Raw genomic sequence first — 13,819 nt, forward strand, 5'->3', positions numbered from 1 at the left:
GTATAGAGAGAGGGGGTCATATAGTTTTTTCAAGCTTTGGCTGAGTTCTGAAATCAGTTAGGGGTTTGGAATCTTGAGGGAAAAGTCAGTTGGTTTGGGTCTCCCGTGGAGAGAGGTTGTCTGACCAGCCGAGCTGCCTCCTTACCTATCTGTAGTATTGAAATTTAACCTAGCTTTGAAATATTTATTTAAGAAATTGTTATTTTGGATAAACCCTTTATATCTTCCTTCCCTATATTATTTCCTATCTTCCCTCCTTTACCTTATATGTCTGTGGAGTTAATAAGGACAGTAATTAGAGAGGAGTTCAAATCTGTGAAGGGTTAACTATAATTGACAGCATTAGATATAAAGAAACTAGTCAGTCATCATTTATTCCCTTTAGATATCAAGAGCACTTTGTAAGCTTGAGTTAAAGGTAGGTCCTTACTCAGACTTCATCTCTGCCTCCCTTCCCCCAACCCGAGGTTCCTGAGTCAACTGTTAGGGCTTCCTTGATCCACTTTCCTGACACATCAACCTTAAAAGATAATAAACCCTTTTGTGTTTCAACAGACCTATTAGTATAATTTGTCAGTTAGTTATTAAGAGAGGGAAGAAGAGGGAAAGAACTAACATACTCTGTGCTTGAAGGGAAGCCGGGTATCCATCTTGAAGGAAGGTGTAACTTCAAAACAAGTCCCTTTCTGTGAAATTAACTAAGCCTGTTGTTAATTTCAGTTTAGTCTATTTCCCTCAGCCTGTATTTAAGTCTGAGTCCTGGTCTATAAGTCCTGCTATATTTGCCTGTTAGATTAATTCTCCCTCTCCCTGAAGATCTTATTCCTTCAGTGTTAAACTCCTGACTTCAGCCCTATTATATCCTGAATCTCCTTATTCCAGCCTACCTGTAGCCTAGATTTACTATCTTAATAAATCCCTGATAACCTCCTTTCAAAATTCCCTTGTACCACACACCTTTCCTCAAATTATCCCCATTACAGTATATACACTTATATATGTAATTGTTTTCTCCCCCATTAGAATATAAGTGCCTTTCAAGTAGGAATTATTATTTGTTTTTCCTGTAGGCTCTTCTGCCTCAAGATTTTCCTTGCTCCAGGCCATCCTTCCCTGATCTGCTATAGTGATTTAAAAAATTGCTTATTAGTTTGTTACATTAAAATATCCAATTAACTTCCTCCTCTTCTCCTCCCATTAGAGAAGCCATATATATACACACACACATGTAAAACCAATCTCACCAAAATAAAATATTAAAAATAGAGATAAAAGAGCACTATCAATCATAACTATAAATGAATTTTAAGTGGCATGATTTAATTTATAAGGGAAGTGAGTGAGGGCCATATAATTTTAGAGCTGTAGGGGACCTCAAAGGTTTTTCAGGCTAACCCTCTCATTTATAGGTGAGGAAAGTGAGGTTCACTGGCATTATAAATTGACCCAGATCACACTGGTGCCAGTCAGAACTAGAATCCCTTGGCTACATGTAGCAATAGGTTTAAAATAATAATGATATCTCGCATTTATAAATTGCTATAAAACATTCTTTCATGTGCATTTATCTCATTTGTTTCCCAATGATCTTGTTACGTAGCCAGCCAGGACATCTATTATTTGTATTTTATAGATTGGGAAACACAGATTCATAAAACTTAATTGTCTTATTCAAGGTCCAGTGACAGAGCTACAATTCCTATACATCTGACAAGTTCACTGCCCTTTCCTTTCTTGGCTCTGAGTTTAAGACTTGTGTATACAATTTGACTCAGTATCATTATTGGGAATCAAATACTCCTGTTATATTTTTTGAATCTTAAAAGCTTTATAACTCTGTAATTCTATACTTCTAACCCATATCCATGTTTTCTTTCACTAATGTTCCCTTTAAGATGCTTCACCTTTGTCCATTTTCTCTTTTTTGCCCCAGAGGCATCATGTAAAACCCAACTATGAGAATCCAACATTGTTTTTAATTGTTGGAAAAAGTAGAATATATTCTTCTACAATACCCATGTAATTGTCTCCACATTGTAAAGATCAGACAAAGTAGAAAGGCCTTTTTAGGCTTATATCTTCATTGTTTGTTAGCAATATTCATAGCAAATGAAACTATTAACATTTGGATATAGCTTGCTCATCTAGACAAAGCATCAAAGCTTGCTGGTGGCAAGTTATATTGAAAAGTTTTGCTTTTACTTTGAATAATAGGCAGATGGTTAGAAATATAACACTATTAAAGAAGTACAGGTATACCCTGTTTTATAAACTGGCTTTATTGTCAGAATTCTTGTGTTTATAACCTTTGTGAAACTAGGAATTATTTCTTCCATAGAAACAGTGTTATTTATATTGATCATTTTTTTAGACTAACCCACAAAAGCTTATAAAATTGCTGAAAGATGATGCCCTTGCAACATTAAAAATAGAAAAGTATTCTTGCCGTTTTAATACTTTAAAAAATGAAATGTAACAAGACATTCTGTGCCTCTGCACAAATAAGTGTAATGTTGCTAGTAAGATGAGTAAAGGGATAGTAGTGATCTGTTCACTTTATCTAATTACAGATGGCAGAATAGGTTGATTCTTTCAGTAAATTGAAAAACAAACATGTCAAGAATACATTTCTCATGTCTCTTTCCCTTCATCCCTGCAATCCATGAATTCCTGGCATGGCTTGATGAAAAACAATGTATAAAGGAACAGTAGCCAACTACTTCCTGACTCTTTGGTGAGGCTAGGGAGTGGGAAGTGATGAATCCTAGTGATACAAAAGCATCTAAGGATCAAGAAGAGAATGGGAGTTCTATAAGAAATTAGACTAGAGTTCCCAGTAACCACTTTAGAAGCTGGGTTGGGGAGTGTGAGGAATGCTTAAAAGTATAAAACTGCTAGAGCTACTTCATATGGCTCCAGATTTTTTGTCTCAAAAATAAGATGAAGAGAGAATTACATTAAGAATATGAAGGGAAAAAGAGGAAGGGTTATTATGTGTACATGCTAAACACTGACATCAATTATAATTTAGTCAGCTCCAAGTAGTTAAAGGAAACATAGAAGGGATAACTGCTGTATGATCTTCACAAGGAAATTTGATATAGAGGATGAAATAGGAATGAAGTATAGAAGAGAGACAATGGGTCAGACATTTTTCCATTGGCAACTAACACCACTGTGCCAGCACAACTTCATTGCTAGATTGGCACAAGCTGGGATAACAGAAGAACCATTGGTGGTTGAGGGAAAAACAGCAATGTGCAAGTGGCCATTTATATGTAAAGATGTGCCTCACTCAGTGTTAAAATGTTTGTTTTTTCTTTACCTAAGAAATTACAAACTTCTTTTGATACATAGTTGATGTTTCTCATCAACTGTGTTACTTTAATCAAATGATTTCACCACTGTAGTCCTCTCATAAGTTTGTGGTTTTTTGCTTTGTTTCCTTTTCTTTTTTCTTAGTTAACAGAATGTCACATTTCTTAGCGTACAAAATGGCTATTACCCCTAAAGCTTTGTGATCCTGGATAAGCCATTTGGCTTGTTTGGGCTTCAGTTTCCTATATGTAAAATGAAATGTTGAATTAGCAGTCCCAAGAACATTCTAGTTCTAATGCTCCTTCCCCACCCCCCCTTTTCTATGTATTTCTCCTTCCATATTTTATCCTTTATTACTTTATGTTCTGTATGTAAATATCATGAGCTATCACTTCATGCTACCCAGGCTATTTCTATTAATGCTCCCTTATATAGGTAATTATTTAAAAATTCTGTTTGTGTGTGTGTGTGTGTACTTTTGTTCTCTGTACTTTTGGGGAGTAAAATTCTTATGCTCATCCAAATAGTTTTATCTGTTGTATATTGATAACATGAGATCTGTTTCCACTTTTTATTTGCGATATTTAAACTTAAAATGATTTCACCTGAGGGATAACTTGGGAATTTTGTTTTATATATATAATCAGTGTGGCTCGTGATTTACTAACAAAATATATAATTATGTATTACAGATACTGGACCTATCATGATGAAAGATTTTTATACATGTTAATGGAATATGTTCCTGGAGGAGAACTTTTCAGCTACTTGAGAAACATGGGACGGTTCAATAACAGCACAGGACTATTTTATTCTGCAGAGATTATCTGTGCAATAGAATATCTGCACTCCAAAGAAATAGTTTACAGAGATCTAAAACCTGAAAATATATTGTTAGATAAAGAAGGCCATATCAAGCTCACAGATTTTGGATTTGCTAAAAAGCTAGTAGACAGGTAAGATATAAACTCTTTTAATTTTTAAAATTGTGAAGTTAATAGTTAAAAAATGTTTGCTGACTCCATGTACCATTTCAGTCAATGCCTGTTTTGATGAATAAGATGCATCGTTTTTTTATGTGACTAAAATGCATATTGTTATATGTAGATTACATAGAGTTACCTTCACAGATAATGAGTAGGTTAATTAACTAGCAATATCACATATTCTTGGAAAGCAGCATTACTAGTCTAAGTATACATGGTTCTAGAAAGCAGAACCAGGAATACTGGTTGAGAGTTTAAAGAGACAGATTTAGTCTTGACATGATGAAAAACTTAGTAATAGCCCTTTTCATATAGTAGAGTGAGTTCTTTTGGGAAGTTCTATGTTCTTCCTCATAGGAAAGATTCTTTTTCAGATTAAGAGTTTGTAGAGATGTCCTTTTTGGTCTTTTCCAAGTCTGTGATTCCAAAACTTCCTATAGGAAGTACTATTTTAGGAGTTAAATTCAAAATTGAGACAGAAAAATACCTTAGGAAAATGAACAAGGTTGAACATTGACAAACCTGGAGTTGTAGTACTTGATCATCCAGCCCATGTCAATTTAAGTTCAGATTTATGCTCTTCTCCCCTTAAATTCCTAAAATGATTATATACCTTATGCTTAATGAATTAGGAATATTGTAAAGAACACCAGAATATGCAGTAATTTAAACTACTAGAAAGAAAACTTCTGTGGTAGCAAAAATGTATGGAGCAGTTTAAGGTCTGTGGAGAACTTATACTTATTATCCTATTTATTCCTCACAAAAATCCTAGGAGGTAGAGGACCCAAAGATTTTATGGTAATTTTGTAAAAGAAGAAACTGAAGAGGCAACATTTAGCAGGGCCAATGGATTTGTCCACTGCCATTCTGATAGTAAATGTTGGAGGTGAGATTTTAATTCAGGCCATTTCTGATTCTCAAGTCAAGTGTTCTTTTCCCTATGCTATTTATAGGAAGATTTAGGTAAAATAGAATCTATTCTCAGGAGACAGAACACTACTTTAACCAGCAAGAAACCCAGGCCTCTTTAAGCAGGTGGCAGAACTAACTATGGAAAAGTTCTTCTTATTGGGAAATTATTTGGAAACCTCTGCCATCTGATTTATAGCTGGGAGACCTGGAAGTAAGAGGGGGGAGGGGGGGAAATCCCAGCATCTGAACTACAAGAATAGCTGTCACAAAGTTTTTATTCTCCATAGAAGAGACCTACAGATTCCTATTGATTCTTAGTTTTTTACCCAACTGAAAAGAAGTTTAGTCATTTGATTGACTTTTTAGCCTTTGGTTACAACTTGGAGATAAGAGAAAATGGATCTAAAGTAAGACAGGTAATCTTTCAGCCATAAGTTATTTTGATAAGAGAGAGAGAGAGAGAAAACAAGTATAAAAAGTAGAATCATCTTAAAGAACAACAGTCTGGGATCATTTAGTGTTTGTTCTCATACAACTTAATAGGCCCTGAGAGCATTACTGTATTATAGCACGTTATGATAATTGATGTTCATAATTAAAGCATGAGTAATCAAGGAAAAGAAATTATATACAGAATATTGTATTATAATCAATTATATTCTGAATGTTATTAAATTGTATTCAGAATATTGAAGAAAGAGAACTATGTAATTCAATTTAGAAAGATTTCCATCAAAATATCTTATCATTTGTTAAAATACTTTGGTACAAAGTGTTTAGTTATTTGAAAGATAAATTATATGGAAAACTTTTCTAACATAAGGTCAAATAAAGAGGTATGCCAATCTTTAGAGCATTCTATAAATATCTATTTTTCTACTTTGCTAGCCTATAAAGAGTTTGGCTTTCTCAGGAAAATATGACATTATGTTTTCATGGAAGAAATAATGCTATTCTTCTATTATTCCTCAAACACTTTAGTTGCAGGGACTATGTATATTTGTTTTAATGAAATTATTTCTTAAATATTTATTTATTTTAAATTTATTATGAAGCAGATACTCCCTCCCTTGAAAAGTTTTAATTTTTAGAGCCACAAGGATAAAATAAAAGAAGTACAGTAATAATCATAAGTGACTTGACAGATTTTAAGAATCTGGTTTTAGAATGTAGGTGCTGCCACACTGTGGCTGTTGTGAATTTTTGTCTTTGAAGACAAATCAATTTTCATGGCCAATCTAGTTCAACCCTTTTATGTTACAGATGAAGAAACTGAGGCTTTATGGCTAATGTTAAAAAAAAAGGTTTTGATGGAAAATTGATTAAAATAGAAGTAATGGAATTGTTTCTTTAAATTATTGATAATTTATTTTTGCCTTTATAATAATTCAGTGTATCTTGTGACTGATTAAAGCATAATTATTAGCACAAAGCAAAAAAAAAAATACCTTAACCATATTTTAACAGAAAACTGAGAGGGCCAGATAATGCCCAAAGATATTTTGTATTATTTTGATATAATCATGGGAAAAGTGGATTTAAATCTCTTCTGTTATATGTCATAGTTTGATGAGAAATTTTATTAGTTCTTTCTGCAGCCTCTATATAATGCTCATTAGTGTCAAATAGATTTAGAAGAGAACCAATTTAAATTCTTTCATAAATGACACCCTCTTTTGAGGTCATTCTTTGTCATAACTGGCTCAAACTCTTTCTTTAGGTTTAACTACAGGTATACATTCATTGGGTAAGATTTGGACACTACATATGAGGTAGATTAATTTGTGTTGAAGATAAATGTAATGTCTTTATACAGATATCTAGAAGTTGTAAGATTTTCCTTATAGAAAAGGAGAAAAATATGGTTTAAGCAAATTTAGAATAAATATTTATTTAAGAAAACTATTTACAATATGTTCATTAATACAAGGCAGATTTTATACTTTAATTGTTTTCTATATCAGGCATATTTTTTTATTTATTAATATTCATTTTTAACATGGTTACATGATTCATGCTCCTACTTTCCCCTTCACCCCCCGCACTCCCCACACCCATGGCCGATGCACATTTCCACTAGTTTTGTCATGTGTCCTTGATCAAGACCTATTTCCAAATTGTTGGTAGTTGCATTGGTGTGGTAGTTTCGAGTCCACACCCTCAATCATGTCCACCCCAACCCATGCGTTCAAGCAGTTGTTTTTCTTATATGTTTCCTCTCCTGCAGTCCTTCCTCTGGATGTGGATAGTGTCTTTACCATAAATCCCTCAGAATTGTCCTGGGTCATTGCATTGCTGCTGGTACAGAGGTCCATTACATTCAATTTTACCACAGTGTATCAGTCTCTGTGTACAATGTTCTTCTGGCTCTGCTCCTTTCGCTCTGCATCTGTTCCTGGAGGTCTCTCCAGTTCGTCTGGAACTCCTCCAGTTTATTATTCCTTTTAGCACAATAGTATTCCATCACCCGCATATACCACAGTTTGTTCAGCCATTCCCCAATTGAAGGACATACCCTCCTTTTCCAGTTTGTTGCCACCACAAAAAGCGTAGCTATAAATATTTTCGTACAAGTCTGTTTATCTATGATCTCTTTGCGGTACAAACCCAACAATGGTATGGCTGGATCAAAGGGCAGGCAATCTTTTATAGCCCTTTGAGCATGATTCCAAATCGCCAGCCAGAATGGCTGGATCAGTTCACAGCTCCACCAGCAATGCATTAATGTCCCAATTTTGCCACATCCCCTCCAATATTCATTACTCTCCCCTTCTTTCATTTTAGCCAATCTGCTAGGTGTGAGGTGATACCTCAGAGTTGTTTTGATTTGTATTTCTCTAATTATTAGCGATTTGGAACACTTTCTCATGTGCTTATTGATACTTTTGATTTCTTTACCTGAAAATTGCCTATTCATGTCTCTTGCCCATTTATCAATTGGGGAATATATATCAGGCATATTTTATAATTGATATAAATATCATTTGCTTATGTAAATATATTTTAACTGTAGTGTTTTATGTAAAACATTCTATACTACTTCATTGATTATGATCATTTTTCTTCATGTGGCTTAATTATTTTTTTGCATTTATTTTTGGTTCTTTGAAGGGCCTTAGGGTCTAAGACTAATAATTAGTGTTTTTTCAACTTTCTTTTTTATTCGAACTTAGTCTTAGGAGAAAAAATGTTGTCTTTAGTCTAAGAAGAAAAGTTATGTTTAGTTTTAATTGAAGCTTTGTTCTAGAACAGCACATTAAATGTTGTTCTATGATGAATTTTATAATCTGGGAATAAATTGAGTATAAAAAAACCTTAATTTTTAATTCCTGAAACTTTACATTAGATAATTGAAATATTAAGTCAGCATTTTTTGACTCTGATGTACCAGCTTAACTATGGGGCGTGTAAGCATGGCAGGATCAAGGCTACATATGAGCACATTTTCTTAATTAAGTCTGTTTGGGAATGAGTAAAGAGAGTTAGAGATTCTGAGTGCCTTAAGAACAGGGACTGTTTAATTTTTGTCTCTGTATCCCTTCACGATGGACAGTAAGTACATGGGAGGTGCTTACTGGATACTTGTTCATTTATTGACTACTGAGTCTGTGTAATTAGAATTTTGCTCCCCAGAACTCTCTTTCCCAGTTTCCCACTTTCCTTCTCACGTTACATCCTTAATATTTTGGAGATAAAGTTGTCAATATAGCTCTGTCCTCTCTCTCTGTTCCTGGGAAGGCAGCTGATGGAGGTTGGGTGAGTGCCAGGCAGGAGAATTTTACACACGTGGTCATACTTAAGTTTTGTACTTTGTTCTTTTATTTCTTCTACTTCAAGTAATTATTAACAAATCTTATAAAATATAATATTTGGAGTTATTGGATATTAATTTAAATCTTACAAGTCCTAGGGAAGGAAAAGAGTCATGAGATATGAATCCTTCTTTGTCCTCAGGACAACACACAGGTAAACACAAGTATTGGTTTGGTTTAATGACTTGTACGTTCTGAATTAGAGAATTCTGCGGCAGAGCTTAGGCCTGCCTAAGAATCACAGAAACATAGAATGTTAGAGTCAGTGCCATAGAATTTTAGTGTAATCCTCTCACTTTACATGTGAGGAAACCAAGACACATAGAAATAAAAATGCTTTGATGAAGATCATTTTTAGCAACATAGATTTAGAAATTGAAGGGACATCAGAGGTCATCAAGTCCAAACCTCTCATTTTATAGATGAGTAAAACTGAGTTTAAGAAAAGTGAAGTGATTTATTTGCTAAGGCTCACACAGGTATTGTCTGAGGCAGAATTGAACCCAGGACCTCTTTACTACAGGTTCAACATTCTTTCCACTTCATATAGCATAACCTCTGTGTAGGGTACCTTTCCTCACAGCTAGTTATTAGCAGATTTAGGTTTTAAAACTGCTTTTCTTCAATTCAATCCATATTTGTGAATCTACTATTATGCTTTAAGCAGTAGAATTATCATTCAGCCCTGTGAGCTGGACATTGTACTCCTCTTAATGCTAGTCAGATTGTATTCTTTTTCGTGGCAGCTATGTCACAGTTGGTCACACACACACACGCGCGCGCGCACACACACACATTTTTTTTAAGCATTGAATAGTGGCAAAATAAGTATTATAGACTGGACTCAATTCAGGCCAGTCTGACTTATTACTTCCATCATAGTAATTGTCTCTGCCACTCTCCACCCTGCATCCTTTACTTTTGAAATCAGCCTTTAAAAAAGCTTTAAATGTAGGATTTAATCCCTGGTAAATTTCATTATGTGAACTGAGACTACATATTATAGCTATCAAGGCTGGAATCTTGATTTTTCACCCCATGTATAAGCTGTCTTTCCATGCTTTTTGTGCTACACAGACTTGATGAGCAAGCCTTCTGTGTCTTCTTCAAAGTAAATGATAAAAGTAGAGAGCAGGGCCAAGGACACATAGATCCCTGTGGCAAGACAATGGAGACCTTCTCCAAGGTTTGATACCAAACTATTAACCAATATTCTTTGGTTATAGTTGTTCAACTATATGATACCAGTTGTGTAACTTTGTTTTTTCTTTTAACCCCTTAGACCTCATTTTAATCATCTGTAAAATGGAGGCCATTGTTTGGATGGTCTCTGGGGGCTTTTCCACCTCAAAAATTCTGTTAGGTTTTGAATCTTATCTAGCCATATACTTATCCAATCTCTATTTCTCTAACTTAGTCATCAGGCTATCATGAATGACCTTGTCAATGTTTTGCCAGAATAAACCTAATGCTTTGCAAATAATATTATAATTTTACAAACAGACTTTGGTGAGTCTCTCTGTGTGTGAGACAGACAGCAAAAGAGGAGGAAAAAAAGAAAGGTATAGAGTGAAACAGAGAGTAATTGGTTTATTTGATTCTCATGATAATCTTGGGATCTCTCTTTTTTTAATTTTTAAAGTTTTTATTGATTAATTAATCTAGAATATTTTTCATGGTTACATGATTCATGTTCTTTCCCTCTTCCCCTTCCTCCCCTCCTCCTGGAGACAATGAGCAATTCCTTTGGGTTTTACATGTGTCATGACATTGATCAAAACCTATTTTCATATCATTAATATTTGCATTAGAGTGATCATTCAAAGTCAACATCCTCAGTCATATACCCATTGAACTATGTGATCAATCATATGTTTTTCTTCTGTGTTTCTCCTCCCACAGTTCTTCCTCTGAATGTGGCTAGTTTTCTTTCCCATAAGTCCCTCAGCCTTGCTCTGGATCCTTGCATTGCTGCTAGTAGAGAAGTCCGTTATGTTCAATTGTACCACAGTGTATCAATCTCTGTGTATAAGGTTCTCCTGGATCTCTTCCTTTTACTCTGCATCAATTCCTGGAGGTAATTCCAGTTCACATTAGTATTCCATCACCATCAGATACTGGGATCTCTGTTTTAAAAATAAATAAATAAAATTGAACAGAGGGTAAATGATTTGCCCAGCATTATGTAGTTAGTAATTAATGAAGTGAAATCTTAATCTCAAGTCTTTTTAATCCTTTTTATACTCCCCTATTCTTCCTGTTGGGCAGCATGGTGGCACAGTGGATAGAGTTTTGGGCCTAGAATCAGGAAGACTCATCTTCATAATTCAAATCTGGCCTTAGATACATACTAGCTGTGTATCTCTGGTAAAGTCACTTAATCCTGTTTCCCTCAGTTTCCTCATCTGTATAATGAACATTTATTAAACCCTTCCTATGGGCCAGGTAGGGCAGCGAGTATATGGTATAGTGGATTGAGCACCAGGTTTGGATTTAGGAATTTCTGAGTTCAGATCTAACCTTGAAACTTACTAGTTGTGTGACCCTGGGCAAGGCACTTAATCCCTGTTTGCTTTGATTCCTCATCTGTAAAATAGAGGCAGACTGGAGAAGGAAATGGCAAACTACTCCAGTATCTTTGCCAAGAAAATCCCATGGATAAAAGTCCATGGCATCACATAGACAAACATGACTGAACAACTGAACAATATCAATGGGCCAGGAAGTGTGTAGGCCCTGGGAATACAGAGTAAGACAAAACCATGGTATGTAACCTCAAGGAGCTCCCATTTTAATGGAGGAGACAACAAGCAAAATTTCTACATAAAGAATATATACTGTGTAAGTGGAAGGAAATTTGAAAGGGAAGGCACAAGTGGTATAAAAGTAGGCTTCTTGTAAATTGTGGGATTTGAGCTGAGTCTTAAAGAAAGCCAGGAACTGAAAACAAGAAGGAAAAGCATTTCAAGCATTTAGGGAAAAACACAGAATTAGGAGAAATTGAGTGTTGTATGAAAGACATAGCAAGAAGGCCAGTACGGCAGGTAGCATAGTCCATAGATGGAATAAAGGGTAAGAAGATTGGAAAGAAAAGGTAAGGTTGTAAAAGGCCAGAATGTTTTATATTTATTTCTAGGGATAATAGAATTTGAGTGGAATGGGAAATAACCAAAGGAGAAGGAAGAAAAGATGATTTCAAGGCATGTTGAATTTCAGGTTTAAACAGATCACTTAAGTGGATACTTTAAGCAAATAGAAATATGGGACTAAAACTCTGGGGAGAGATCGGGGATATAGATGGACATTGAAGAATTATATTCAACCTGCACAACAGTCAATTACTATAAGTAGTTGAGACTACTAAGAGAAAAAATAGGAAGATTCTTTAAAATGTCAACCAATTTGATTAATTCCTATTAGTATTCTTAAATACAGTATTGAAGGAATGGTTTCTAAGCAGCTTGGTGGCTCAGTGATTAGAGTGACAGCCTGAAGTCAGGAAGACTTATCTTCCTGAGTTCAAATCTGACTTCATACACTTAAAAGTTTTGTGACTCTGGGCAAATCATTTAAATCTGCTTGCCTCTGTTCCTCATCTGTAAAATGAGCTGGAGAAGAAAATGGCAAACCGCTCCAGTATCTTTGCCAAGAAAACCCCAAAGAGTCTGACTCACCTGAAATGACTGAACAGGAACAATTATAAAGGCACTTAGGGAAGTCGTAGTCACTAATACCCAGCAGCACTTCATTGTTCTATCTCATACCAGCCTAGTCTCAATTGTGTTAATGACTATATAGTTACAGAAATTGAAAACCTTTTGAATAAACAGATGGAAAAAGTAGTAAATTGATGTTAACCTAGTGAGGTTTATAATGTAGTGCCATTATGCTCTGTTGCCTGCCCTCTTATGTTCAGTATTTTTTCACTAAAGTGAATAAAGAAAGATTATTAAATTTGTGAATGGCGTGAAGTTGGAAAGGAAAGCTTCTCTGTTGGTGATCAAAACCATGTCTTTATCCCTTCCTATTCTTGTATATTACCTTTGCTCTAGTCTTATTTTTTTTTTTTTTCCTTTACAGACTCTGGTTGATCAACTGAACTGTATGCTATCTTTAATGCTTAAATTTTGCTCCCTTGTCCAAATTACACTCATACTTTGCCAAAGCCAAACCTTGGGGAACCCCTACCATCTACCTTCTCCAATCCTGCTCATGTGCTTCATATGTCCTGGAGGAAATGAAACCACTTTGAAAACTGGCTTCACTACACATGTATTACTTAACCTGATTGCTATATCAGCATCCTTTATTCTTCCCTGATTGGCTCACATTCCTTAAAGCCTCAATGAGTATTGGAGGGAAGTGAAGACTTAAAAACAATTCGGCATCTAATTTAGGTTCTGCTTTCCTCTGCCCGTTCACTTACCACTAGCTGAGAAAACCAGATTTTGACCACTACCTTGTTAAAGCTGATTGTTTTATAGCCTGTTATATATAAAAGTATATTAAGGTTACTCTGAGATCCATACAGCAATTTTATAGTCTTCCTGAATGTCTAAGTCACTTAATTTTAGAAAACACCTTTTATTTCTCCTAGGATTCTTAGCCATCATTCTTTTTTTTTTTTTTTTTTTTTTAAACCCTTACCCTCCATCTTGGAATACAATACTGTGTATTGGCTCCAAGGCAGAAGAGTGGTAAGGGCTAGGCAAAGGGGTTTAAGTGACTTGCCCAGGGTCACGCAGCTGGGAAGTGTCTGAGGCCAGAATTGAACCTAAAACCTCCCAT

The 13,819-nt window shown here is 35.0% G+C and overlaps 1 protein-coding gene across 1 annotated transcript in view; it reads left to right on the top strand.

Annotated features, from left to right (window-relative positions):
- The window catches only part of PRKX (protein kinase X-linked), a 144,045-nt gene that overhangs the window by 91,076 nt on the left and 39,150 nt on the right, over positions 1-13,819 (top strand). The window contains exon 3 of the mRNA XM_044670391.1: positions 4,011-4,274. Coding sequence (XP_044526326.1) covers positions 4,011-4,274 — 264 coding nt within the window. The remainder of the gene's footprint in view (positions 1-4,010; positions 4,275-13,819) is intronic.

This window comes from Gracilinanus agilis, chromosome 3 (assembly GCF_016433145.1).
Source record: "Gracilinanus agilis isolate LMUSP501 chromosome 3, AgileGrace, whole genome shotgun sequence".
Lineage (NCBI taxonomy): Eukaryota > Metazoa > Chordata > Mammalia > Didelphimorphia > Didelphidae > Gracilinanus > Gracilinanus agilis.